Raw genomic sequence first — 26,993 nt, forward strand, 5'->3', positions numbered from 1 at the left:
ACAGCTGAGGCGACAGGTGTGAGGGTATCTAAAGGTGGAGCCCTCTAGTCACGCGAGCCGGATTAACCACCTTGATGAAGTTTGGATCAATGGACGCAGACCTCTTGTCGACTCTTTTTTTTTTATTTGTTGTTGTCAAGAGATGTAACAATAAGAAGGTCAGAGAGGCTATTGATACAAACTGTTTCATTGACAATATCCATTTTAGATCAATAACTCTTTCAATGTAGATATTTATACAGTGTACTTGAATACATAGCAATTTATTGTATCGCATATCCGTCTTTCCAGCAGTCAAAACAGTTAAGCATTTTTGAGTCACTTTTGAGTAAAAAAAAGACAATCATAAATTAAATTGCACATCATAATTACATGTCAAGAAAAGCAGGATTGGCATGCAACCAACAAACGTGTCCGCGCCTCTCTATGGAGCCAAGCATGACTGTTTAAGAAGAGAGCGTATGAACTTCTTCAGCTCCTTGTCCTCTCGGCTCCATTTCACCAGCCGCGTCAGAACCAGTCGTCCCTCTTCGGGCTGAGCCAGACCCAGGTACCATCCACTGGGCAGCCCACTCTTACCCTCCCCTCTCCCTGGGACTTCCTCCTTCCTCGGCCGCCCGCCCTCCCCAGCCACCTTTGAAGGGTCCAGGCCAGGGCAGATGCAGGTGGCCCCCTCGGGCAGCCACAGGGCGCTGTGAGCCATGGCCCCTCCCACCCCCTCAGCGCGCTCGGCGCCGCCGCCGGCCCACCTCAGGATGCGGCTGCGGCCGAGGGGAACCAGCTGCCGGTCTCCCCCGACGGTGGACATGCTGCCCAGGCGCAGCTTGAAGGCTGTGGGGAGGAAGAGAGGTCAGCTGTGTGACTTACAGGGCTTTGCAGAGGTTTGTATCATGGATTCAGGGACACCACTTGTTAATGGTTGGAAACATGTATTCAGGGACACAAATTGTTAATGGTTGGAATCATAGATTCAGGGACACCCCTTGTAAATGTACATTTTTTTTATCATGGATTCAGGGACCCAACTTGTTAATGGTTTGAATCGTGGATTTAAAGGACACCCCTTGTAAATGGTTTGTATCATGAATTCAGGGACACCACATGTAAACGTTTTTGCATCGTGGATTCAGGGACACCTCTTGTAAATGTTTTATAGGCTATCATGAGTTCAGGGACCCCCCCTCGTAAATGGTTTGTATCATGAATTCAGCGACACCATCACGTGCTAATGGTTTTGCATCATGGATTCAAGGAACACTTAGATATTAAAATATGTGATTCCAAAGATAGACATTATGTGTCACTACTAGGGAGGTAAGAAATGTCAGTAGAATATCTTACCATACTGACTGTGGCAGAAGTTGTCGTGGATGTCGCTCTCGCCCTCCGACGCCAGGCTGCAGGCATCGCAGATAACAGTCCCTGTAACAAGGATGGGAATGACGTTCGTATTTATAGGGGTAAACAATTGGGCTTTTGTACAGACTGAGGGTTTGCTTGATGGCGTATTGTTATGCGGGAGTGTGGTGTTTGTTTATCAATCCGTCTCCATCACAAAAGAGACGCATGGGAGGGGGGAAAACCTTTAGACGCCTCTTCGTGCCGGACCTCATCGTTGGTCCGTGCGTCCGACTCTCCTGTTGGCTGGATACAGAGATTGGTCCCGCGTGGGAAACGTGTGCAGTTAAACATCTCTGGCCAGGGGAATCCAAAAGCGCTCATCACGGGCAGACATCCATCCCTCACCGCTTCACATAAACTTCGACAGGGACTGAGCGGTCCGTTCAATTCTGGTAGACACACGGGCGCAAACAGCGAGCACAAAAACTTCTTTGTATCCCGATGGCAAAGTTTGGACACAAGAGGCAGCCAGGATGCCGACTGTTGCTGTGCCTCCTTGAGAGAATCGTGGCCTAACAAGTTAGGGATCCGCATTTCTTTGTACCCTATCCCGTGGCAGAGGGATAAAGTGCTCGGTATAGGTTTGCACACCGAGCGTACAGAGGAACTGAATCCGACGGAGGAAGGCACGAAATTCAGAGAGTTGTCGGTAGCGAACGAAAACGAAGACATGCCTATAAGGCTGAGTATCGACACGACAAAGGTCATGGCTTGTGTTTTTTTCTGAGAGCACGCGAATAAAGTCCTCACTTCGCAGCTCACTTGGTCTAACTGTCTAGACTGGCCTAGGCCAAGGTAAAGAAGTAGAGGGGGTAGGACATGGGGCTAAGTGAGAGGACAGGCGCCTCCCAGCCATCCTGTCAGCCGTTTCAATAGAGTGGCGACGCCTCTCCAATTTGTGGGGCGGGCGACTCACCATGCCTGTGTGAACACATCTTTTTGAAGGCACAGACAAAATCGGGCGTCGCATTAACAGGAACACGTTTCTGTGTTATTTCCACACTTCCAACCATGAGATATACTAATGACTTGATTTAACCGTTGAAGTTGAACCGTTGATGTTTGCCAGTAATGCGATTAGCCATAGGCCTACCTAGGCCTAACTTTATCATTAGGAACCATATGGCTCTTCAAAGCTAATGAAAATCATTTTAAATGGTCGAAGGCAGTAAAATGTGATTAGAAGCTGGCCGACACTATTCAATCTTATGCGCATACTTTTTCACCAATTCACCAATCCAATCCCCATGGATAATGCCTATATTCAAAATATTCTTAATAATTGTTTACATTTTTGCTTGCTATACTTCTTTGTACGTATGGCACCCATGGCTTGAAGAAGGGATCCCCCAATCGCGTTCCTTCTCAAGATTTCTTCCTTGTTAATTTAGGGAGATTATTTTTGCCCTCTTTGGCCTGTAGAGCCCTGAGTGGCGTCCAACTGCAGCCCCGGAGCCGGGCACTGTGGTGGGCCCCAAACCAGTCTCGCGGAAATACGTGACATTGTCACGTCATTTAATTATTTTTTTTCGTGGCCAAAAGCAAAATTTTCAAACTCATGTATGTACTTTATTTCCCTAGGCCTACAGATAATTAGGGGTCCAAGCCAACAGGTTGGATCACTATTGTTTTTGTAGCGATTATTGTTTATTTTTCTCATTTGTTTCAAGATTTTTCAACACAAACACAGAACAATTAATTTTCTGTGATAACTAAAAATACGTTTCTACTTCACCTTTGATTCTGAGAAATAGTGACAATTCACGGATACATTTAATGCAGGTGCGCTGCTCTGTAGGCAAACCGCAACGGGAAAAAAATAGGTAGCTGCCTCATCTCTTATTTTTAGAATTGTAGGCCTATGTCTTAATGTTCATTTTATCTAGCCATCTATTGTCTTGTTTATTTGTAGGCTATATGAATGAAAGTCTGCGTCGATGCCTCAGTGTCGCGAGCGGACGTTGCCATGAAATTTGTGCTATTTTGGCACGAAAAAATTGAAATGAGGTGTCCCAGATCACGAATGAATAGATTAAATGACGTGACAATGTCACGTATTTCCGTGAGACTGGGCTGTGGGGCCACAGCACTGTGGTTTGGCAACGGCACTGTGGTGTGGCTGGTCAGATTTTTCTTTATGTGTCAATGTACTAATCGCTGTATAGATAGCTACTTTTGACAAGCAATACATTGAGCTGTGTGATTGAAAAGCTGTTTGATGCAATGGTAAACATTGGAGAAGATATATCTATCTAGACATTTGTATCTATATATCTATATATCATATTGTACCAGATCCACAGAGCGCATGGACACCAGGGTTGCTTTTCAGCACAAGCAAGTCGTTTATTTTGACTATCATAAATCATAAATCATAAATCGTAAATCCGGCAAGGCGGTCACAGGGAGCGTTTCTGGGGAACTCTTGCAGCGATCGTCCATGTGGTTCAGTCATTCCTCTCACTCCCGATCCTTTATCTTGGCATCAACAGAACAGTGGTGGAATTGTCTGGCCAACATGTTAGCTTGGACATAGAGCACTAGTATAGTATTAGCAGTATTGGCACCCCTCCTCTATATCTTGCCAAAAAAACCTGACCTGCCACACCACAGTGCCGTTGCCACAGTGCCGTTGCCACAGTGCCGTTGCCACAGTGCCGTTGCCACACCACAGTGCCCGGCAGTGGCGGACTCAGACTGTTTGAAGGGCAGGGGCGAAAAAATAAAAAGGGCACATTCTGCACAACATGGGACCCAACCAGCATGCAAAAAGCTAAGATGCATCATGTATGGCACTTTCTCTCATATTCACCACTTTTTTGTGGTATTCAGCACTTTTTTTCAACCATGGAGGCACTGTTGCCCCTTTCACACCGCCGCAAAATCGGGGCCGGTTCCGGGCCAGTTCGGAGCTAGGGCCAGGGCTTTGGTTTCACACCGCCAAAGAACCGGCTCCGGCCCCTAAAAACCGGTTCAACTCTGGCCCCACTTTAGAGCTGGGCTAGAACTAGAACCGCTTTTACTCCGGGGGCAGGGGGCGGAGTTATCCGTACCTTCATAAACAGGAAGACAAACGAAGACCGGCATTTTTTAAAACACCGAAGTAAACAATGGACGTGAATCCGTGTATGGTTCTTTTTTTTCTGATTTTGTTTTAAATCGGAATATTCAAAGAACGAACCATACACGGATTGAATCGAAGACGAAATTGTTGTTGTTGTGTTTGAAACTGGCGCGAGGGTTCTTCTGCGCGCATTGTGTGGTGGTTCAACGCGCCAACGCAGCTAGATGAGTCCATGTCCATGCAAGTGAACGGAGCGTTCCCTCTTCGTCATAACTATCAAACCAAACATCCTTCACATTCACCGAGCGAACATTATGAAAGTAAAATGCACATTTCTCGCTAAAAATGTTTCCATAAACGCATTTGATGGCGTAACTATGTTACTATTTCCACCCAGAATAAAGAAAGATGTCGGCCGTATGCTTCTGTCCAAGCTCACTAGCCGATACGTTTGCAGTGACGTCATGACGTTGCTCACGCCGGCTCCATGGCTGGCTCTGGCCGGTGTGAAACCAACCGGTTCTTAACTGGGGTAAGGCTGGAACCAGTTTGGAACTGGCCCTAGCACCAGCCCGGAACTGGCTCTCGGTTCTTTTTGGTGTGAAAGCGGCATGTAAGGGCATTAAGAGGGCACTCATTCCCCTTTCACACCGCCGCAAAATCGGGGCCGGTTCCGGGCCAGTTCGGAGCTAGGGCCAGGGCTTTGGTTTCACACCGCCAAAGAACCGGCTCCGGCCCCTAAAAACCGGTTCAACTCTGGCCCCACTTTAGAGCTGGGCTAGAACTAGAACCGCTTTTACGCCGGGGGCAGGGGGCGGAGTTATCCGTACCTTCATAAACAGGAAGACCAACGAAGACCGGCATTTTTTAAAACACCGAAGTAAACAATGGACGTGAATCCGTGTATGGTTCTTTTTTGTTTTTTTCTGATTTTGTTTTAAATCGGAATATTCAAAGAACGAACCATACACGGATTGAATCGAAGACGAAATTGTTGTTGTGTTTGAAACTGGCGCGAGGGTTCTTCTGCGCGCCTATTGTGTGGTGGTTCAACGCGTCAACGCGCCAACGCAGCTAGATGAGTCCATGTCCATGCAAGTGAACGGAGCGTTCCCTCTTCGTCATAACTATCAAACCAAACATCCTTCACATTCACCGAGCGAACATTATGAAAGTAAAATGCACATTTCTCGCTAAAAATGTTTCCATAAACGCATTTGATGGCGTAACTATGTTACTATTTCCACCCAGAATAAAGAAAGATGTCGGCCGTATGCTTCTGTCCAAGCTCACTAGCCGAGACGTTTGCAGTGACGTCATGACGTTGCTCACGCCGGCTCCATGGCTGGCTCTGGCCGGTGTGAAACCAACCGGTTCTTAACTGGGGTAAGGCTGGAACCAGTTTGGAACTGGCCCTAGCACCAGCCCGGAACTGGCTCTCGGTTCTTTTTGGTGTGAAAGCGGCATCATTGAGGCACGATATCGAATTTTCTTGTTCTAGAGGGCTCTTCATCATATTGTATCAAGGGGCACCAGAGGGCACCCAATAATTTTTTTCACATGAACAAGGGCAGCCAATAGGCATTTTCTCTTGTATTCGCCACTCTTGACGGCACTTTTTCAACCATGGAGGCACGGGGGGTCCGCCACTGGTGCCCATTTCCGGGGCTGCAGCTGGATGCTATTGCTTTGACTCCCCAACTCCCAATCAAGGGATATACAAATAGCATTGACTTGACTTGAATTGTTAAAAGATAAACAAAACTAGAAAAAAATATTGCTATCCATAGATACACTGTAGATACCTAATTGCACACATACGTGGTAGGCATTGATCATTCAATACTTCTTAATACTAATAATAACACTACTTATAATAATACTAATACCATAATACATGTCATAAATGATCAGATCATCTTAAAATCTAGATTTTTTTTATCATTATTGATCGTACATAGTAACAAAATGTTCCTTAAAATTAGATAATTATCATATATCTGGCAACGCTTGGGGCGCATCTTTCGCCTACGTTGGTAAAAATTACCGGAAGTCGTCATTTTGTTGTTGCTCCAGCTGTCATGTGATAGCTCACATAGCTTACCCTAGAAGCTGCAGTGTTGACAGTAGCACTCAAGTAGATAGTAGAAATAATCGACGAAAGTTTAACGCCTGCACAAGGGTGCCGTGGCAGAACCCGAATTTTTTGGTTAGATAGTTACCGGCAAAGAGAAGCTGGGGCTTTGTCATTTGTAACAGCGCCGAACTCTCGTCGGACGCCATGGGTTGCTGTTACAGCAGCGAAAACGAAACGGCAGAGGAGGTAGTTAGCCAATCTAATACGTGATGTTAACATGCTAGGCAGTTATAACACTTCTTTTATAAAGGGAGATTGAGATACATTGACGTATTTTCTTTTTGTTGTTGATTTGCACAATAGTGTAGATGATACAGAAGACGTTCAGAATAAGTGCTGCCGTTGACTGCTTATGTGCAGCATAGTTGGTCTTTCGTTATTCTATGAACTTCTATGTAGTGAGGTGTTTCCTGGTTTAATTTTCATTGCCCAAGGCTGCTCTGTTGTAAAAATGTGATTATAACTAAGATGTCTATTTTGTCTCTTTTTGTCGGACGCCGATGAGCGCAAGCAACTGATCCCTAACCCAAACCCTGAGAGTAAACCGTTACATGGCACAGATTGGGGTGCTTCCAATGTGCCTTCAGCACGCACAGACGAGCAGGCCCTTCTGACATCCATCTTAACAAAGACTGCACAGTAAGTTACACCTCCTCATAGACCAGCCACACCCATAAGTCACACTGTAATGTCATTCAATCACTTTTTCCTTTTCATAATACTTCAAGGTAGTGTGACGTCTCTCACTGCTGCTGTTTTTTCTGTCCCTTGCTTTCTCTCCAGGAACATTATTGATGTCTCTGCTACTGACTCTCAGGGGATGGAGCAGCATGAATACATGGACAAAGCTCGACAGTACAGGTATGTACTATTTTGTTTGCCAGAGAAATGTTTCACATTTTGTGCATGTTTATAATTATGAACGCACATTCCAATGTGCCAGCTTTATTTTATGCCAATTTTTTTCCATTTTTGCAATGACATATCCAGAATTTTTTTGTGACTTTCTGTTTGTCTTGCAGTTCAAAGCTGGCTGTGTTGAGTAACACCTTGCCCCAGAAGAAGGCTCATTTTTTGCCCTCCCTCACCAGCCAGCCCCACCAAGTGCTTGCTAGTGACCTAGTGCCGTACTCGGATGTTCAACAGGTAAAAGGCCACCCAAATTGTCTTTGGATATACCGTTTATTTCTTTGATGTGTTATTTTTTGGAAGTATTGGTCAGGGTTTAAAACGTAATGTTCTCCTTAATGGAAGTAATCTGAATGTTTTTCGGAACGAAAGTATCACGAACTTTGGTCATTAATCATTACTTCCCAATATAAAGCAGCAGCTATTAACTACAAGTGATATCATATTGCTAATTGTTTCTTTTTTGTTGTGTTTCTTTTTACTTTGCAGGTGTCCAAGATAGCAGCTTATGCCTACAGTGCGATCTCACAGATTAAGGTGGACGCAAAAGAGGAACTAGTTGTTCAGTTTGCCATTCCCTGATCCTGCTACTATCTGCCACCTGCAGTATTCCCCTTCCAATCAGTCTCTCCTCTCGCTCTCACTATCTCGCTCTTTCTCCCCTAATCTGCCCAGCCGAACCTGTAGCCAGGCATCTATGGCCCTTTGATTTATATTCATGGATTTAGCTTGACCTATGATTTAAACGGCACCATATGACTTTGATGTATTGTGTAAACGTATGGGTCAGATGATTACACTTACTGCCGACTGGTTACAGGAGCATGTCGACTGGCAGAGAGGGGGCAGTTAAGATATTTGTTCAAAATGACCCAGGCCCCCTTGTTTACATTAAGACTAAATCAAAAACAATTGGCCAGTTCAGAGAAAGGGTTTTCCTCAATATAATTCTTTTGGGCACCACAGAGAACAGTGGCTTTTGCCGGCTCTTAAGTAATACATAAGGCATGCAGGACCTATGTATTAATTGCTAGCTGCTAGCAATAAAATGTATACCATTTTGGTATAGTTTTCAAAAAGCTTTAAAAAAAAACAACGAAATGAGGTTAATAAACATGTGTTGAGCCCAGAGCTTGGAGTGCAATGGCACTGAATTTGTTCCAGCTCCACACAGGCTTCCTGAAATGGCCTTCCCCATTTCTCATTTTCTCCAAGTATAGCAAGATAGACGGCAACTTGGTATTAATAGTAAGGGGAAGGCCTATTTATTTTAAAATCCCAGTACATGGTGAATATGTAATGATTTAATGTTTGTTGCACCAGACTAAGTTAAGTAAATTGCAACAACAATAGAATTATTTACCAGCGACCACTCAAGATGGCATCACATTCGTAATCTGCAGACCAGACAAGCATTTTGCTATCCCATTCAACACCACATGGGGGACCCTAAAATGGTGTTCTTCCCTTACTCGTAGGGCAGGGGGGACAGGGCAAACTAGTACTGTGCTGGGTGAGAAAACGTATCCATGTCAAAGGGCATCACGGACCCCTTAACTGTGTGTTTGGTTGGGTTTAAAGAATACAGCGTATGCCCTATCTGGTTCATGCCTAAAAAAACAATTTATACTTAAATCCTGGAAAGAAATTAGTAGGAAGGGGGTGTGACTTAGTCCCACGGCAGTAGATAATGTGTGCCTTTGTACATCATTTTGTGATTCTGGCAGGCAGGAAGATATATATCACATTGGATGGAGATTTGTGTTGGTTTTTGGCTGCAGTCCTTTGAGAGTATTCTTTATGCAACCCACTTTTAAAAGCTGTTTGCTAAAGCTTTAAAACAAAACATCTTAACACCCGATCTTGATTGAGTTATCCATATTAAGACTAACTGCTACTGTAACTGTACTAATAGAAATGTTGTTTATATTCACCCAGAGAGGAAATGATCCATGAGCTTTTATTTTTCCATTTTTGTTTTACTATGTGACTTCTCATGGTATAATACAAGATTGTGCAAGGCAACCCAGTGGGACGAGTCTGAATTGGGTCTCTAAAGGGATAATTTGTTTATTTTTTTAACCAGAATTAAATAACACAAACTTTTTTTTAAGTGCTCTCTGCATTCTGTCATTTTTTAAAATCATATTGTGTTATACTCCCTTGATAAGGCTTGCATTAATTTTTTCTATGGATTCCCCCGTTTAATGTTTGTTTATTTAATGCATTAAAGATAAAATGTGTCATCATAAAACCAACATTTTTGGTTACGGATTGATCATACTTTTTTATGACATGTTGTACATAATGATTGAATTGTTTAAACAATATTAAAAGTTTCATGAATTGCTACTTTACCAGAGTAGGCAGGGTTCACTATATTAAGGTAAATATTTACTGTAATGGAAATGTTTGATGAATGAACTGTATTAATTACTTTTCACATCGGGTTTCATTGTAGTTCCATACAGCTTCGGTCATTTGACGTCCTTTATTTTACATTTGCCACAGCTGTTGCGTTGGAACCAGATATTTGCCATGCTTCGATCTTGAGGTGTCACAGCACTAAAGTCCATCATCTTCAACTTGGCCAGGGCTGAGATCACCCGACACCTAAACACAAAGCCACAACAAATCATCCTACAGTCACTTTGTCATGCCATTGAATCCATGCTTCCAGCCCAGTCTATATTTATGACGACCTCTTGGATGAAAAATGACTTCAATATTCATATTCAAGGAGTTAACATTTGCACAATGATACAAGTTTTCAAACTGAGACCACTAGCAAATGTAACCACCACTTCTTTCAGTGGACATGTTTTTGTGTTCGATTGCTGTTGCTATGAAGACTGGATGAGTATGCAATACGAGCCTGCTAGCTGCAAACACCTGTTATGTCACTATCTGATCCTACATGCTTGCCTTTTAACTACTAAAATGTTGGCACACACGAGAAATACAACACTGGATTCAGGAGTGCAGTAAACGGGTTATGTCACGGAGGTTCAAATTAAACTGATGAGCATAAGGTACACATTTCTGACATCTCTCACACATCTTCATAGTATAATGATAAGATTGGGTATTGTGTAGGGTCTGTTCACCCAGTAAGTTCTCAATGGGGAAAAATAATAACGCCCATGTGTCACTGTTGAGTTCCTATTGGATTGCCATTTCTTTGAATCGCTTTTCTTTACTGATGCTTGCAACCTAAAATATATAGATTTTACAAATAAAATAAACAATTATATTTATGTAAGAAACACATCGTACTGGGGAAAGGGGAGGTGTACAATAACCTGTAGCCTTTATCGCCCTCGATTAAATTTCCATGGAGTGTGATGGTGTGTAGAAAGGGCAACTTGACCAATCTGTCCACCTCTGACGAGTTACAGATGCTGTTTCCATGGAGGTACAACACACGCAGTTCTCCAAGTTCACACAACACCTGCAGCAACACAGACCGACATTAAAATCATGGCAAAACATCCCGTCCTGTGAAAAGGTTCCTCAGGTGAAACGGGGCCCTTTATAGGAGGTATTACTGGGTTCTAGTTCTATCATTCTTAATTGTAATAATGTGACATTCTGATCAAAAGTTGTATCACAAATATTAATTCATAAAACAAAATACATGCGATTGAATGAGAACAGAGGCAATCAATAAAAAGGAGAACCAACTGGGTCTATGTGGCCGATGTCATTGAATGAGAGGTCCAGCCAAGCAAGCTGCAGCGGCTCAGCCAGGAAATGGGTGATGGCCGCGTGGAGTCCACTCAGATCCGTGATGATGTTGTTATTGAGACGTAGGGAACGACTCACATATTTATTTTCATGGTTTCTTTTTAAAGGTCGCTGCCCCCTGCCGGGTTCCTCAGTCAGGGTATCTGAAATGAGGAAGAAAACAATGAAAACACCACTGGTGTTTGGACTTACTAGACCGTTGGCCTGCAAGATGAAGAAATACTTGACAACCTCTGTAAAGTTAGTTTCATATTTGATATGAAACTAACTAACATATGGCATATGGTATTTAGCATTAGACATTTGGCACAAGCGTGGATTCATTATATTTCTATGAAATTGTTACTACTTTATGGACCAAACATAGGTGGTGGAATGATATATATATATTTAGAATAATTTACATTTTATTACATGCATGTCTATATATATATATATATATATATATATATATATATATATATATATATATATATATATATAAGGGGAAAGGTAGTTTAAGTGTCCAAAAGTTCAATCAAGTTTTCTTGATATATATCAAGACAACTTGAATATCATACAGATCTTTAAAATAATATTACATTCAACATTAAACATTTCGGGATCGGACTGTCCGACATAGGCCTACATGTATGATAGTGAGATCGTTTGATTAGATGAGGAATGAAAGCTGAAACCTTCTAAGCGTTGCTCCCATGATGGTACACTCTTATGATATGTGGCTTGTGTATACTAGTGGGCAGAGGCAACAACACTACTTACTAAAATAATTCAATATTACTACAAAGCTGCAATTTCTCAGCCACAAGAACAAAGAGGAACACATTAGAAATGCAGTCCTACCAGATAATGACTTGATACACCTGAAGGATAAATCCAATGGAGCGCCATACATTTCACAAGACGCCGCCAAGTAGGCCCACCTGAACGAGGAGACCAATGAATGTGAGGCTGTTGCCAAGCAGCTATTAGTAGCCTAGTGACGGCAGCTAGTATGCTGGTATTTTGAAAGAAGCGTTTTACAATTTTTTATTACAGGAGGTTGTACATTTAACATTACTTCTGGTTACTTATTATAATCGAGACCCCAACCAACCTGTTTCACTACTCACAACAGTCAGTTTCCAAGGAGACAGACTATTTAGGGACTGTAGGCACTTTCTTTCTGGGAATTGTAGTCCATTCGATGCGTTGACTGTCAAGCCAAAAATCCATTATGTTCATAATATGTAATAGATAATTATATTGAGTTCATTGTTTTTAGGTGAATAAGTGGTTGTCATTGTAGGAATTTAATTAGTAGGGTTTCTCACATTTCGCAAACAACGAAATAATAATCAGAACCTTGGAGTAAAAAATCGTATGAAAATAGATAAACTGTAAAGAACAACACTATGTGTATTTATATATGTTATTATTTTGTATTTGTAAACATAAACGTGATATTTTAGTGGTAATCTGAAAAACATTTTATAAACCAAAAAAAAGTAGTACGGCGGAAGTGTATATTGAGCTTCTATGACGTGTAATGCTTTAAGCAACCTGATTGGTTTATTCAATGCCTTCAACACTTTTAAATTTTGTTTAGGCGTACAAGGTTTCACCGGTCATTTTAACACACGAACATCTCCGAGGTGTCCGAGGCATCCAGAACACACCATAAGGTAAGGTACGTTTAACATTATCTGAATATATACATATTATAAACGGAGATTTAAGGATTTTCTTTGTTGGGCAGAATATTGAACGTTAGCATTAACAATAGTGAACTGTCTATCTAGACGTGAAAAGATTGACCCTGCTTTCTTGGCATGTTTATTTCAAAATAACCTTCTATATAAGATTAACTGTTTGCTTCACATACCGTATTGGACATTGACTTTACACGTTTCGGACTGCCAGGTTGAACACGTCCCCAATCAGCCAAAATGGCTAACGTGGGAGTGGAAGCCCTGTTAACCTGGGTACGTTGTTTGTTTATCTTTTTTTTTTTATTGTTTGAAATAACCTGAAACAATTACCCATATATTTAGATAACTCAATATATTATCACATTTCGCAGTTGAACAACCTAGAGTTGACGGATCAGCCTCTCCATATCGAGGATTTGAAAGATGGGACTTACTTGTTAAAAGTAATCAATACATTGTAAGTACTCTTCCGTTCTGAATTCTCTGCAGTTTCAACCAGATGCACTCAAGTGAAGTCATAACAAATAACAACATAATAAATAATGTTATTTTCTCTACCTTTTTCTATCTAAGAAAAAATGAACGGGGCCTATCCTTGGACCTTTCAGTGGAGGAACGGTTTAACCAAATTGCCCGCTTCTTGGAGGGTTAGTTTACATTTATCTGCACCGCTCTTTTTTTGTGTTTCTGTCACTTTTGATCTGTGACTACTTATTTTCCCACCATGATAGGAGACTGCAGGTTACGTGCTGGCACAGGAGCTACTCTTTCAAGGCACATTGCAAATGGCAATAACCTGACAGTAGAAATATCAAAGGTATTGTTTTTCATGCAACTCAATGCATGCATTCATTACATTGTCTCTCCTAACATGATCATGTGTGCAATAGCCTTAATGGGATGTTGGCGATATTGTACACACCCATTTCAAACATATTGAGGTACATATTGACAAGAGGTGTACCACCAAATTACTCGCGCGTGACAATTTTGACCTACATACTCCATGCTGTCTCCTTCAGGTGCTTTTATTGCTGGTGTACTATGACATGATGAACAACCGCAGTACTCTTAACAAGATGGAGTTGAAGGTGGAGGTGAGACCATCTTTCTTATAATTTGTTTGTTCTGCTGCTGATAAAGTGTAGGGAAAATCAACTGGTTCCTGTCTGATTTTATTTCTTCCTTGCTTTAGGGTGAGATTGCAAGCCTCACAGAGCGCTTTGTTCTGGTAACAGATGACTATGTCTACCTGAGCAATGGGCTTGAGGCCTATCTGGGGAGAAAATGTAAGTCACATATGATGTAGATCGTATCAGAAATATTCAGTTAAATCAGAGTTATGATTTATAATGAATACTAGCAAGCGGACCATGTGACTTAACAAGTCAGACCACTTGGAGTTATTGTGAGTTTAATGCCACCCCTGTCTGTTTTCATTAACAAAGTTCTTCCTTACTTTGTTCAAACCGGGGAATCAGACTCTTCTTCCCCCTCAACCCAATCGTCCAGCTCCTTGATATGTGATGACTCCCCTGTATTCCATCGCTCCCAGAAAGTCAAGTTTGTTGATCTGCACACTGTGGCCACCCCGGCCGCCAGGTATTCCTTGCCATGGCCTTGTTCTATGCATATTTTTATATGAGAAGTTGATATGACAATGTAATTCATTGCGTCACTCACATCACACTGTTCTATATTGAATGTGTTTTAACTGACTGTTCCTTTTGTGCTACCATTTGATATATTTTTTTGTAGCAGCAGGTCTCCCCTGCAAGAAGTCATGAACACGCCTCGTTTCAAATTGAGGAAGATGCAGACACAGATGATCCATGAGCGGGAATACAAGGATGGCTTGACGAGGGAGTTGAGCAGCTTGATGACCCAGATCGCACAGAAAGGTACACAATTATCCATCTTAATGTTTTATTTTATTAGTTTCAGGGTATTTATTGTCTTTGTCCAGGGGGACATGAGAGCCTCACTTGATAAAAGCGTCTGCTAAATGTCACACATTCTGTAAATTGAAGTATGTGTTTGGTTTGAAAATGACTACTGCTGCCTTGTATGTAACAAACCGCTTTTGATCAGCCCTGCAATACACTTTAAAAAAAATTAAAAATTCCTTGAGTAGCCAGTGCAACTACATATTTGCTCACACTCCCCACTTGAAAATATTTGTGAAAGAATCCCTGAATGATTGATAGAAACCTAAAATATCCATCATTACAAATATAGACACGCAGCATCTTGAGGACTATTCCTCTTGAGTTTTATATAAAACTGTTCAGTAAACACCATCTCTCTACTTTTGTGCCTTTTCTACCCAAGGGTAACTTTGTTGTTTTTCTTTTCTACAGAAACCGAAATCAGCCAGTTAAAGTATCAACTGGACAAGATAAAGGAAAATCAAAATGTGCAAGACCAAGTGGTCAGCGACCAAATAAATGAACTGGAAACCAAAAACGAATCGTAAGCGCTTAAATTTCTCATAAACGATAAACAACTCATTCCTGGATGGTATTTACGTAAAGCTGAAAGATACAAGATAAATGATACAAAAAGTCAAGGCATGCTGTGATCACAGGACATTCTTTAGCTTGTATGGCACAGCTTTCTTTGGGAACATATTTTTTAATGTAACTAAAAATACCCAAGGTATGTTTGCATACTGAGTACATCCTAATCTTGACTAAATGTCAATGTTTTTATGTGTGTGTGCTAACTAGAACATAATGGGTATGTTTTTAGGTTGCAAAGACGTCTTCATGAGTTGGCAAAGCAAAGCCATGATTTGAAGTCCGACACCATCCATATGGAACGTAAAGTAGACCAGCTTACAGAAGAGAATGGAAATCTCTCTGTCCAGGTAATCATACTTTGTACTAGACAGTTTTTTACAATTGAATTGTTTATTAATATATAATTCCCCCCCGAAAATATTGCTTGCAGTTGCTTTGGTTTAAGCTGCAAATAGCCGTTGTTATGGTAGTAGACTTCCATAGACAACTGCACAACTATTAAACACATTTTGAAACTCACCCTGCTGTGCTTAGCCAAATGTATGTTATGATGTCCTAACAATTTGCAGTTTTTTGCAGACATCTTGAGCAATTTGCATCACAATGTAAAATATTGGGCTGGAAGCCTCGTTTTAAAATTGTCAAATGTGCCTCTGTTGTCAGGTGCGAGAGATGCGTTTAAAACTGGCAACCTGTGAGGCTGAATTGGAGGGGCTGTTAGAGAACCAGGCTACTGTTGAGAAGGAGCTGCAGAGCAAAAACTGCCACCTACAGGCCGAACTGAGCCAAGCCACTGCCCAAAAGGTCAGCGCTAGTGGATGTGTCAGACTACCAATACGTTAAAAGACCTCCATGCTGAAATTGCATTTATATATTTAGAAATTGAAGTTATTTTATCTCTATAATTTAATGTTATTGTTTGTAAAATAATTGATTGCTCAGTCATGCTCTAGTGCAAATTCAATATTTTGTATGCTTCTTTATTCTAGCATCCTTCTTTTGTTCATAGGACTTCCAGTATGAGCAAATTGAGATCCTTCAAGGCAAGATCTCGTCTCTGGAGGAGGAGCTGAGCCGAATCAGACAAGAAGAAAAAGGAGAGAACATGGGGCCAGTCATGCAGGTCAGGGGAGATGCTACTATGGATATTTTGAGTATTGTCATTTGTTAAATTCTATCTATTATATTTACTTAACTGCTAAAGATAAAAGTCCATGATTATTTTTATAGGAAGGCTAGTTGTTAACCAATTATTCTTTCTTGCTACAGAGGGCAGAACTGGAGAATGAAATCACAGATCTAAAAGATCAGTTGGAGATTACAACAGGCTCTCTTAGAGAGGCTAAACAGGTGGTTCAGGCTAAAGAAGTCATGCTAGCACAATATCAAGAGGACATCACTCTGCATAAAGAGCTTCTTAAGCAGCAGATGGCAAAAAGTGAAAAAGAGATGCAAGATAAACAGGTACTTCTTGACCAAACGCAGAAGGAAATTGCTGACCAAAGACACATTCTACAACAGGAAAAGTACATTCTCCAGCTTCAAGTTGATAGTATAGGTGCCCTACTTAAGGAGAGCGAAGAAGATGCTAAACTCAAAGAAGAGCAGATGCTACAGGAAAACACAAGACATGACACGGCTCTTGAACAGCAGAAGACATTTTACCAGGATGAGATGGGCCGACTGAAGGGGGAGATCCAACAAAAACAGGAGTTGATAGAATTACTGAAGGTCCGAGCTGAAAAGGTAGAACTGCTAAATCAGGAGATTCAGACATTGAGGAACGAGGTGGAGACGCTAACCTCCTCGCTAAAGAAAGCAGAGGTGTATTTGCAGACTCGGGAAGACCTGTTGGCAAAACAACAACTTGACAGCCTGAAGATCCAAGAGACTCTGCAAAATAAGATAACAATGTTTCAGGAAGAAGTACATGGTTTGTGGGTCGAAGAAGTTGCTCTTCAGGCAGACGTTAAATTGGCTAAGGAGACTATTCAGGCCAAAGAAGACATGTTAGCTAACTTGCAAATGGAGAGCTCTCAACAAACAGACATTCTTAACGGAAAAATGCATGGTTTGGAGGGCCAACTAAAAACCATAACCACTACTCTAAGTAATGCCAAACAGGATCTTAAAACTCAACAAGACATGTGCAATCTGCACCAACAAGAGCATGCACATCAACTGGAAGAACTGCAAAAACAGATGTTTGCCTCTGAAGAGGAAATTGAGAGATTAGTTCAGGAGATCATCCAAAAAGAGCAACAGATGACCGAGGTAAAGAAGGAGACCTCAGCGCATTCCGAAGAGTTGCAGCAGGAGATCAACAGTCTGATGAGTCAAGTGACCGGTGTGACTGACTCTCTAAGGAAGGCTGAAGAGAAGTTACAGGATCGGGAGACTCTGCTCACCCAGCAAGAGCAGGAGAGTGCTCATCAGAAAGATCTCCTTCAGAAACAAGTGTCTGCCTGTGAGGAGGAGTTAGAGAAGATGAAACGGGAGATTAAAACCAAAGAGGAACAGCTAACCTTACTTGGGCGAAATGGCTCTGAGCAATCTGCCTTACTACAGGAGCAGATCCAAGGTTTAAATAGCCAAGTGGCGAGCCTGTCCTCCTCACTGAAGCAGACTGAGGAGGAGGTTCTAGGTCAGAAGCATCAGTTGAGTAAGCAGGAGCTGGAAAGCACTCAACAGATGGAGGCACTTCAACGGCTGAACCTTGTATCTGAGGAAAACATCAGACTGCTGAAAGAAGAGATCCAAACAAAGGAGACACTTCTTAATGAGATTAGGACAGAGAGCTCCAAGCAATCAGACAACCTGGCCAATCAGATACAACATCTAACTCTTGAGATGGACAACAATAAAGAATCTCTTAAAATGGCGTCAGAGGAGGTTGAAGCCAAGGAAGACGTGCTAACAAACCTGAGGCAGGAGAGGGATCAACTTAAAACAACGATGGAGGTCTGTGAAGAGGAGAAGGCTCTACTCAAGCAGGAAATCCTTCTGAAAGAGCAACAGCTGACGGAGGTGAAGAAGGAGACCTCCGCAAATTCTGAAGAGTTGCAGCAGGAGATCAACAGTCTGATGAGTCAAGTGACCGATGTGACTGACTCTCTCAGGAAGGCTGAAGAGAAGTTACAGGATCGGGAGACTCTGCTCACCCAGCAAGAGCAGGAGAGTGCTCGTCAGAAAGAGCTTCTAAGGAAGCAAGTTTCTGCCTGCGAGGAGGAGGTTGAGAAGATGAAACGGGAGATCAAAATAAAAGAGGAACAGTTAACCTTACTCGGGCTAAATGGCTCTGAGCAATCTGCATTGCTACAGCAGCAGATCCAAGGTTTAAATTGCCAAGTGGAGAGCCTCTCCTCCTCACTGAAGCAGACTGAGGAGGAGGTTCTAGGTCAGAAACATCAGTTGAGTAAGCAGGAGCTGGAAAGCACTCAACAGATGGAGGCACTTCAACGGCTGAACCTTGTATCTGAGGAAAACATCAGACTGCTGAAAGAAGAGATCCAAACAAAGGAGACACTTCTTAATGAGATTAGGACCGAGAGCTCCAAGCAATCAGTGAACCTTGCCAATCAGATACAACATCTAACTCTTGAGATGGACAACACTAAAGAATCTCTTAAAATGGCGTCAGAGGAGGTTGAAGCCAAGGAAGACATGCTAACAAACCTGAGGCAGGAGAGGGATCAACTTAAAACAACGATGGAGGTCTGTGAAGAGGAGAAGGCGCTACTCAAGCAGGAAATCCTTCTGAAAGAGCAACAGCTGACTGAGGTGAAGAAGGAGACCTCCGCAAATTCTGAAGAGTTTCAGCAGGAGATCAACAGTCTGATGAGTCAAGTGACCGGTGTGACCGACTCTCTCAGAAAGGCTGAAGAAAAGTTACAGGATCGTGAGACTCTGCTCACCCAGCAAGAGCAGGAGGGTGCTCATCAGAAAGATCTCCTTCAGAAACAAGTGTCTGCTTCTGAGGTTGAGGTTGAGATGTTGAAACAGGAGATCAAAACAAAAGAGGAACAGTTAACCTTACTCGGGCTAAATGGCTCTGAGCAATCTGCATTGCTACAGCAGCAGATCCAAGGTTTAAATAGCCAAGTGGAGAGCCTCTCCTCCTCACTGAAGCAGACTGAGGATGAGGTGTTAGGTCAGAAACATCAGTTGAGTAAGCAGGAGCTAGAAAGCACTCAACAGATGGATGCATTTCAGCGGCTGAACCTTGTATCTGAGGAAAACATCAGACTGCAGAAGGAAGAGATCCAAACAAAGGAGACACTTCTTAATCAACTTAGTACAGAGAGCTCAAAGCAATCAGAGAACCTTGCCAATCAGATACAACATCTAACTCTTGAGATGGACAACACTAAAGAATCTCTTAAAATGGCGTCAGAGGAGGTTGAAGCCAAGGAAGACATGCTAACAAACCTGAGGCAGGAGAGGGATCAACTTAAAACAACGATGGAGGTCTGTGAAGAGGAGAAGGCTCTACTCAAGCAGGAAATCCTTCTGAAAGAGCAACAGCTGACTGAGGTGAAGAAGGAAACCTCCGCAAATTCTGAAGAGTTGCAGCAGGAGATCAACAGTCTGATGAGTCAAGTGACCGGTGTGACCGACTCTCTCAGGAAGGCTGAAGAAAAGTTACAGGATCGTGAGACTCTGCTCACCCAGCAAGAGCAGGAGAGTGCTCATCAGAAAGAGCTTCTAAGGAAGCAAGTTTCTGCCTGCAAGGAGGAGGTTGAGAAGATGAAGCAGGAGATTAAAACCAAAGAGGAACAGTTAACCTTACTCGGGCTAAATGGCTCTGAGCAATCTGCATTGCTACAGCAGCAGATCCAAGGTTTAAATAGCCAAGTGGAGAGCCTGTCCTCCTCACTGAAGCAGACTGAGGAGGAGGTTCTAGGTCAGAAACATCAGTTGAGTAAGCAGGAGCTGGAAAGCACTCAACAGATGGAGGCACTTCAACGGCTGAACCTTGTATCTGAGGAAAACATCAGACTGCTGAAAGAAGAGATCCAAACAAAGGAGACGCTTCTTAATGAGATTAGGACCGAGAGTTCCAATCAATCAGAGAACCTGGCCAATGAGATACAACATCTAACTCTTGAGATGGACAACACTAAAGAATCTCTTAAAATGGCGTCGGAGGAGGTTGAAGCCAAGGAAGACGTGCTAACAAACCTGAGGCAGGAGAGGGATCAACTTAAAACAGCGATGGAGGTCTGTGAAGAGGAAAAGGCTCTACTCAAGCAGGAAATCCTTCTGAAAGAGCAACAGGTGACTGAGGTGAAGAAGGAGACCTCCACAAATTCTGAAGAGTTGCAGCAGGAGATCAACAGTCTGATGAGTCAAGTGACCGGTGTGACCAACTCTCTCAGAAAGGCTCAAGAAAAGTTACAAGATCGGGAAACTCTGCTCACCCAGCAAGAGCAAGAGAGTGCTCATCAGAAAGATCTCCTTCAGAAACAAGTGTCTGCTTCTGAGGTCGAGGTTGAGATGTTGAAACAGGAGATCAAATTGAAAGAGGAACAGCTAACCTTACTTGGGCAAAATGGCTCAGAGCAAACTGCTTTTCTACAACAGAAGATCGAAGTTTTAACTAACCAAGTTGATAGTCACTCCTTCTCAATGAAAGAGGCAGAGAAGGACATTCAAACGGCAAGTGATGCGGCAAAACACTACAAAACTCAGGTACGTGCAATCTTTTTATTTTTTTTGTGCTTTGTTCTTCCTTAATTATGTGTTGTACTATAGCTTGGAAATCTAAACTTTTTTATATTCATCATGTTATGCGTCAAGATGGAGAATGCCATGAATCACTACAAAGCAAAAAAGCAGCTTCTCCAGGAGAGTCAGGAGCAGGTGGCAGAAATGCAGCGCTCCTTGGATGTTAAAGAGAAAATTGGCACCGAGTTTAAGCTGCTCCAGCTCGACTTCGAAACCGTCAAATCAAATGAGAAGAATCTCTTAAGCCGAGTCACCAGTTTGGAAGCACAGGTTGGTACCATTTTGGAAAAGGCATTTCAGTGTGTGAACAAACAGAATCTGAATTGGGGCAATACGTGGACTAAAAATGCTGTTATTTGTTATTTGCAGTACTTAGTCATTATTCAATATTAATTGCTATCACTGAACACTAATTAATTGTACACATTGATAAGATCATCGTTCAAAGTACATTATTCCTGTGTAAAAGCGAGCAATACATTGCTTACTGGTAATTCTTGTAATACTACTCTGGAAGTGTTTCTGGAGCCATTTGTCCAGCAAGCATCCAATAGACAGCAAATGTCAATATAAAAAGCAACATGACCGCAATGGGATTTCTATGACTGTCATCCATTGACTTTACGTACATTAAGTGCTATTCACCTTTTAATGCAATGGTTTTAAGAAGTACCAGCCTTGCTTGTTTAAAATGATTACACGATTTTCTTTGATGCATTACTTTATATTTTCTCATCTTTGTATCAGCTGGCTTTTGCCGACGGCCAACTGCGGGAGCATAACAAGATGCGGAGGGACGGAGGAAGGCTCCAGGACTCTTACTTCACAGAAACTGAGGAAAACTGGAAGATCCAGACTCGTGAGCTAAAGGAGAACCACGACAGCTTTGACAGCCAGGGAGACGACACTCTGGAGGACTCTCTGAGCACCACAAGGTAAAACACCTCCGAGAGATCAACAGAAGGTCAATCTCGCTCCAGGTTCCGGTTAAAGTTGGATCCACCAACTAGCTGTACAGGTCGACCTCTTCTCTCACTAAATACCGTCACTCTCTTTTTGAAGGAGACCCTCCGCTCCGGGGGAGTCCAGCACTCCGATGGTTAGAAGCTCGGAGCGCCTCGCTGGCAAGCGGCGTTCCCTGAGCGCTGATTCTCTGGAAAGCCTTTACTTCACACCCATGAACAACAAGCAGACAAACAGGTGGGCCGCACAAACTACCAGGTCCTTTGTTACCTTTTTCTTTTCTTTTTTTAATGGTATACCGCTTCTACGGTAAATATTATGAGTTATCCGGGATTCATATTAATTCAGGATTTATGTGAAACATTGTTTGATCTGTACCAGAGTCAAGATGTATCAGTTGTTTCTATGAGCTATATATGTGCCTGAAATTGGTTCGGACATGAGACTAATATTTTTTTGCATGCGTGGAGATCTTGATGTTAATGTATTTCTCTGGCTCAAGGACAAAGCGCCATATGGACAGCAGCCTGACATCCTTGGCTGAGCTCCCAGATTCCACCCTAAAGAACCTGTCCTCCTCGGTCAAACGTCGCCGGACAACCCAGGTTATCAACATCACGATGAGCAAGGTGGAGGGGAAACTCACAAAGCACCAATAACATCACCCAGGCGTTTTATTCCCTACTAATGTGTTGCCTTTTGCTAAAACATGCACGCAGTTTGGTGTGGGAGCACCATTTATTAATTTGTAAACCCATTGGGTTTTAGGTGGACAAACACTAGGTGAATAGACGGTGCATGAAGGGCCCATCGTGTTTAAGCCCTCGAGATTGGACATAACTTTCCTAAAAAGATGGTCAATAGCAACAGCTGATTGGCTCATGACATGATGGCTTCTACATCACAAAAAAGATTGATGAGCGCTAATATACTTAGGGGAACTTGATCAGCAGAATGAAGGTGCGATCACATGAGATGCGTTGAATGCGACCCAATCCATCGTTTCTTTCACTTTCTCGCGGTGGAGACTTTACGTTTAAAACTTTAACCCCGGCGTGCGGAGTGACGCAACCAATAGATTTCAGGTTCTGTCGAAAAGCAATGTTTAAAACTAGTCGATCTTATGTGTGGTTTGAGAACACAACGCCAGACTTGGCGACGGGGAACGGTGTCGCAGCGCGCCTCCAGTGAACGCACCTTTACTCAAAGTCGAACACTAGGTGGCTATAACCAGGGTTCTAAATGAGCTTTTTTGATTACCAGCCAATCAGAACTTCCACTAGCCAAATTCTTTCCAGTGAAAATGGAAAGAGATGATTGCCGCTGAATGAATTTTTTTTACATTTTGGATTTTATTAACACAATCCAAGTACCTGCATACAACAAAGAAATCCTTTATTTTAATTTTGATGATTTCAGAGCTCTACCGCATCACATTTCTTCAGCACTCTCTGAACTCTCTTCAATACGACCTGTTTTGGCGGATTTAATCCCGAAGCTCTCCTGATGACTCCGGGCACTCTCATGGTCCTTTACAGCCCATTTGTTTTAATTAACAACCACCAAAATGATTTTTTAACCCATTTGGCTGGTAGGCGGGTGTTCATTTAGAACCCTGGCTATAACCATACTCAAAAGCTCCCCTCCGTAGTGTTCTTGCCTCACATCAATGTTGACCCCTTGTCCCGTCCACAGAAAACGCCCAGACGTGGAGGGTCTGACCACGACCACCACGGTGAGGACGAAGACACCTTCTACAGCCTGGCCTCCGCACGCTCCCACCCCAATCTCTCCAACAGCCACGCAGCCAGGCCTGTCTCCATGGAGCTGTCCGGCAAGACGGCCGCCAGCAGTGACCAGCTGATGAGCCTGCCCGGCTACAGGCGGAGCACCAGCAGCAACACTGCGCCGACACGCAGTGAGCTATTCTTATATTTACATCCTCGGGTTAAAAACTTTCATTTATAAAATATGCGAACCCGACCAACCCCGACCTTCATGGTCGGGGTTGGTCGGGTTCGCATATTTTATAAATGCAAGTTTTTGGTATTTGATCAATGTTGGAGTAGTAAAAGTCCATGTACATGGTTCTTGTAAGTTTATTCATTTGTGTGCGTGTTTCCAGGCACAAGTACATTCTGTGTGGGTGCTGAGAACGAGCCTGAAAACGGGCCAGATGATTGGATGAGGATCGCTGAGCTCCAGTCCAGGAACAAGGCCTGCCTTCCCCACCTCAAGAGCAGCTACCCGCTAGAATCCAGGGTATGTCCCAACCGCAACCATAAACCATAATTTCACATTAAGCTGGTCGATCATTGCACTATAATGGGGAAAATGACCTAGAATCCGAGAGTGTTGTAATGGAAGCCTATTTGGCTAACCCTTTCCCCCCCCCCCGTGTAATCCTTCAGCCAAGCATTGGACCTGAGTTCGTCATCACGGACGACGACCTGCGCATGGGCGACCCCACCGACACCATCCGCCGGGCCACCTTGATGCCCGGCCAGATGCTGGACTCCCTCTCCTCCCACCGCCTGTCCTACATGGTGGGGCAGACGGACACCGCTGGCACTCGTGCCCACCGCCACTCCCTGTTGCCGGGCCAGCTCCCAGCACGCACCCACTCCTCCTCACTGCAAAATTACCCGCTCTCTCCCGAGGTGCGTGTCGGTTTTGTGAATTGCACTGGGGACACATTAGACTGTGTGTGTGTGTGTGTGTGTGTGTGTGTGTGTGTGTGTGTGTGTGTGTGTGTGTGTGTGTGTGTGTGTGTGTGTGTGTGTGTGTGTGTGAATATGAGAATTGAACTATTCTTATTTCTATCTGTTTTCAGGCGAAGGCCAGCTGCTTCCCCCGCCCTCTTACTCCAAAATACAAAAACAGCCACATGACCTCCTCAAGCACCCAAATACGCACGGCCCTCAGCCCGGTAAGTCTCACTCACACACTTTGCCTCTACCTGCAGCCTGTGGAAAGGCACGCACACACACCATAGCATCCTGGAAAGACGAGCCCTAATTAAATCAGAAATGTTTTATTGCAATATGACAATGCTTCTCTTAGTATGTACCTTAAAGTGTGGGTTCATCGTGGCAAACCTTGGTCTTGCCTACTTGTAGCCTTAGTATATAAGATATGCATTCCTTTGCTCCAGGGATGCGCTCTACAATAACTCTGTCTTTCCGTGTCCTGCTCTGTGTCCCAGGTCCAAAGGAGGGAGTCCACGGTGTTCACCATCGAAAACACCCCGAAGAAGAACAGCTATCTCCAGAAGGGGTTGAACAGACTACGCAGCTCCACGCGCAAGTCCCCCGGCAAGGGGCCGAAGACGTCCCCCGCCCAGCGAGCCTCTGGTCGGTCCCCTGGTAACCGCGCGGCCGAAGTTGGAGTTGCCGTGGCAAGACGGGGCAACACCAGGGCATTGCCTCAGGGGGCGGCGGTGGCGGCCAAAGGTCAGAGGAGGTCCCCGCGCACCAGTGCCAAAAGCACGGCCAAGTCCCCGCGCACCAGTGCCAAAAGCACGACCAATTCCCAGTTACTGACCTCCAGTGCCCGCAAGGTGAGAACGAAATACTGGGGTCACGAGTGTATACTTGATCTGTACACCCTTTCATGTTTTTGAATCATAGACTGGACTAAAAAGTCACAATTACTGATTTTAAAACAGGAGTATGTAAAATGACTGAGTTTTCATGAACTGGCGATTAGCACTTCACGACGGTGAACTAATTCAGGGCTAGATGCTCCAAATGCCTTGGACTGAATACTCTTTACAGAGCCCAGATGTGACTGCTGTAAAGAGAAACTGTTTGAAGGTCTTGAATTTTCAAATATTCAAAACCTGCTGAGGTGTCATCTTCTTTTCCGGTTGTCTTAAACATGAAATGATCAACCGATTTGCACTCTACTTTCTGGATGTTTTTAATAATTTCTGTTTCACTCCACAGATGATGAGCAGAATGAAGGTCTGAAGAAGTATCTGGAACAATCTTTTTTGTATTCTACTCAAATGATGGAATTGCTATAACTTGTACATTTACAGCAAATTTTTCTTTTCATTTTATCCAAATCAATCTGTTGTCTATCAATCTGTTTTTCTGTCAACAATGTGGTGGATTTCACAGAGTTGTGATATTCTTCAGGGATTCTAGTATCTGCTTGCATTGGATTCTCTCTGTATTATATTTACATGTTTGTTGGTGATCATTTAGTTGGAATTTCGGTTTTTTGATAATCCAAATATTTTGCATACAAATATGCCAATGGGTGGCAATCTTTTTTTATAATTTCATTTTTTACATAAACAAATGTTCCTCTGTAGCATAGTTTTAAATTTCACATTTTTAAATTCTAAAATAAAGCCTCATATGGAATCAGATCATTTGTATTGTTAAATTGTACATTAAATGATTGACAGATATTTTTCCTTTTTTGTTTGCATGAGTTTAAAATGATAGAGGTTTACAATATTGCATTTCCTGAAGTCTAAAGGCCAATGTGCATCAGATACGGTACGGCTATGTGCGGTGTTGTGCACCCGTGTCGTGAAATGCATCCCTGTCGGAACAGACTGGCTTCCATGTCAATCAGTGCTCCAACGTCCAGATGCCAGACGGTTTCCGTGTGGTGACGAAGCATTTTGTTGACGTTGTTACACACCATTTGATGGGAAATTATGCAATACGTGTATGTATCGCTAATATTTTGCCCATTTTATATTAATATGTGGAATTCAAGTTATTTTACTAGCTAGTGTTTGTTTCCCCTCTTTCATGTTTCCAAAAGAATAGCATAATTTAAGCATGAATTATTTGTGCATATTTTTGTTTCTA

General features: G+C 42.9%; 4 protein-coding genes across 10 annotated transcripts; 2 read left to right on the top strand and 2 right to left on the bottom strand.

Annotated features, from left to right (window-relative positions):
- Nucleotides 1–102: 102 nt before the first annotated feature.
- Nucleotides 103–2,310, bottom strand: sfrp2l (secreted frizzled-related protein 2 like). Its single transcript, XM_030337270.1, has 3 exons — nucleotides 1,584–2,310; nucleotides 1,342–1,422; nucleotides 103–831 (listed from the first exon to the last, which is right to left on the bottom strand). Exons 1-3 carry the CDS (start codon nucleotides 2,107–2,109, stop codon nucleotides 425–427), a joined length of 1,014 nt encoding a protein of 337 aa, XP_030193130.1. The 5' UTR covers nucleotides 2,110–2,310; the 3' UTR covers nucleotides 103–424.
- A 4,209-nt stretch (nucleotides 2,311–6,519) lies between these two features.
- Nucleotides 6,520–9,769, top strand: lamtor1 (late endosomal/lysosomal adaptor, MAPK and MTOR activator 1). 3 transcript variants are annotated; one of them, XM_030380028.1, is made up of 5 exons: nucleotides 6,520–6,788; nucleotides 7,093–7,241; nucleotides 7,386–7,463; nucleotides 7,625–7,748; nucleotides 8,001–9,769. In XM_030380028.1, exons 1-5 carry the CDS (start codon nucleotides 6,747–6,749, stop codon nucleotides 8,091–8,093), a joined length of 486 nt encoding a protein of 161 aa, XP_030235888.1. In that variant the 5' UTR covers nucleotides 6,520–6,746; the 3' UTR covers nucleotides 8,094–9,769. The 3 variants fall into 3 exon arrangements, with proteins under 3 accessions (XP_030235888.1, XP_030235889.1, XP_030235891.1); XM_030380029.1 differs by having other exon boundaries at nucleotides 6,521–6,788; nucleotides 7,108–7,241; XM_030380031.1 differs by having other exon boundaries at nucleotides 6,521–6,788; nucleotides 7,114–7,241.
- On the bottom strand, nucleotides 9,557–12,453 carry lrrc51 (leucine rich repeat containing 51). Of its 3 annotated transcripts, XM_030380026.1 has the most exons (5): nucleotides 12,355–12,453; nucleotides 12,102–12,181; nucleotides 11,196–11,401; nucleotides 10,814–10,962; nucleotides 9,557–10,124 (listed from the first exon to the last, which is right to left on the bottom strand). In XM_030380026.1, the coding sequence occupies exons 2-5, from the start codon at nucleotides 12,151–12,153 to the stop codon at nucleotides 9,989–9,991; spliced, it is 543 nt and encodes a 180-aa protein (XP_030235886.1). In that variant the 5' UTR covers nucleotides 12,154–12,181; nucleotides 12,355–12,453; the 3' UTR covers nucleotides 9,557–9,988. The 3 variants fall into 3 exon arrangements, with proteins under 3 accessions (XP_030235886.1, XP_030235885.1, XP_030235887.1); XM_030380025.1 differs by having other exon boundaries at nucleotides 12,102–12,387; XM_030380027.1 differs by having other exon boundaries at nucleotides 9,710–10,124; nucleotides 10,788–10,962; nucleotides 12,102–12,389.
- Nucleotides 12,454–12,808: 355 nt separating this feature from the next.
- On the top strand, nucleotides 12,809–26,581 carry numa1 (nuclear mitotic apparatus protein 1). 3 transcript variants are annotated; one of them, XM_030380020.1, is made up of 24 exons: nucleotides 12,809–12,922; nucleotides 13,161–13,222; nucleotides 13,321–13,406; nucleotides 13,523–13,596; nucleotides 13,681–13,766; nucleotides 13,972–14,046; nucleotides 14,145–14,238; nucleotides 14,431–14,551; nucleotides 14,708–14,850; nucleotides 15,310–15,421; nucleotides 15,701–15,818; nucleotides 16,135–16,275; nucleotides 16,481–16,594; nucleotides 16,741–21,162; nucleotides 21,271–21,468; nucleotides 21,946–22,133; nucleotides 22,261–22,398; nucleotides 22,664–22,790; nucleotides 23,857–24,079; nucleotides 24,287–24,423; nucleotides 24,573–24,821; nucleotides 24,995–25,090; nucleotides 25,367–25,720; nucleotides 26,109–26,581. In XM_030380020.1, exons 2-24 carry the CDS (start codon nucleotides 13,187–13,189, stop codon nucleotides 26,130–26,132), a joined length of 7,356 nt encoding a protein of 2,451 aa, XP_030235880.1. In that variant the 5' UTR covers nucleotides 12,809–12,922; nucleotides 13,161–13,186; the 3' UTR covers nucleotides 26,133–26,581. The 3 variants fall into 3 exon arrangements, with proteins under 3 accessions (XP_030235880.1, XP_030235883.1, XP_030235882.1); XM_030380023.1 differs by having other exon boundaries at nucleotides 14,711–14,850; XM_030380022.1 differs by having other exon boundaries at nucleotides 12,834–12,927.
- Nucleotides 26,582–26,993: the final 412 nt, after the last annotated feature.

The sequence above is a fragment of the Gadus morhua genome, chromosome 16, assembly GCF_902167405.1.
Source record: "Gadus morhua chromosome 16, gadMor3.0, whole genome shotgun sequence".
NCBI classification, from domain to species: Eukaryota; Metazoa; Chordata; class Actinopteri; order Gadiformes; family Gadidae; genus Gadus; species Gadus morhua.

What these genes read in the sequence shown, in the direction of transcription:
- lrrc51 (XM_030380026.1), bottom strand. Translation starts at nt 12,153, where the DNA reads ATGTATGGCGCTCCATTGGATTTATCCTTCAGGTGTATCAAGTCATTA. An exon ending in ACATCGGCCACATAGACCCA is followed by an intron (nt 10,963 to 11,195) that starts GTTGGTTCTCCT and finishes GTGTTGCTGCAG; the next exon opens with GTGTTGTGTGAACTTGGAGA. An exon ending in GAGGGCGATAAAGGCTACAG is followed by an intron (nt 10,125 to 10,813) that starts GTTATTGTACAC and finishes CTTTGTGTTTAG; the next exon opens with GTGTCGGGTGATCTCAGCCC.
- sfrp2l (XM_030337270.1), bottom strand. Translation starts at nt 2,109, where the DNA reads ATGACCTTTGTCGTGTCGATACTCAGCCTTATAGGCATGTCTTCGTTT. An exon ending in GCACGAAGAGGCGTCTAAAG is followed by an intron (nt 1,423 to 1,583) that starts GTTTTCCCCCCT and finishes TCCTTGTTACAG; the next exon opens with GGACTGTTATCTGCGATGCC. An exon ending in CTTCTGCCACAGTCAGTATG is followed by an intron (nt 832 to 1,341) that starts GTAAGATATTCT and finishes TCCTCCCCACAG; the next exon opens with CCTTCAAGCTGCGCCTGGGC.
- numa1 (XM_030380020.1), top strand. Translation starts at nt 13,187, where the DNA reads ATGGCTAACGTGGGAGTGGAAGCCCTGTTAACCTGG. An exon ending in TCAACATCACGATGAGCAAG is followed by an intron (nt 22,791 to 23,856) that starts GTGGAGGGGAAA and finishes TCCCGTCCACAG; the next exon opens with AAAACGCCCAGACGTGGAGG. An exon ending in GCTACCCGCTAGAATCCAGG is followed by an intron (nt 24,424 to 24,572) that starts GTATGTCCCAAC and finishes GTAATCCTTCAG; the next exon opens with CCAAGCATTGGACCTGAGTT.
- lamtor1 (XM_030380028.1), top strand. Translation starts at nt 6,747, where the DNA reads ATGGGTTGCTGTTACAGCAGCGAAAACGAAACGGCAGAGGAG. An exon ending in AAAACGAAACGGCAGAGGAG is followed by an intron (nt 6,789 to 7,092) that starts GTAGTTAGCCAA and finishes TGTCTCTTTTTG; the next exon opens with TCGGACGCCGATGAGCGCAA. An exon ending in CGTACTCGGATGTTCAACAG is followed by an intron (nt 7,749 to 8,000) that starts GTAAAAGGCCAC and finishes TTTACTTTGCAG; the next exon opens with GTGTCCAAGATAGCAGCTTA.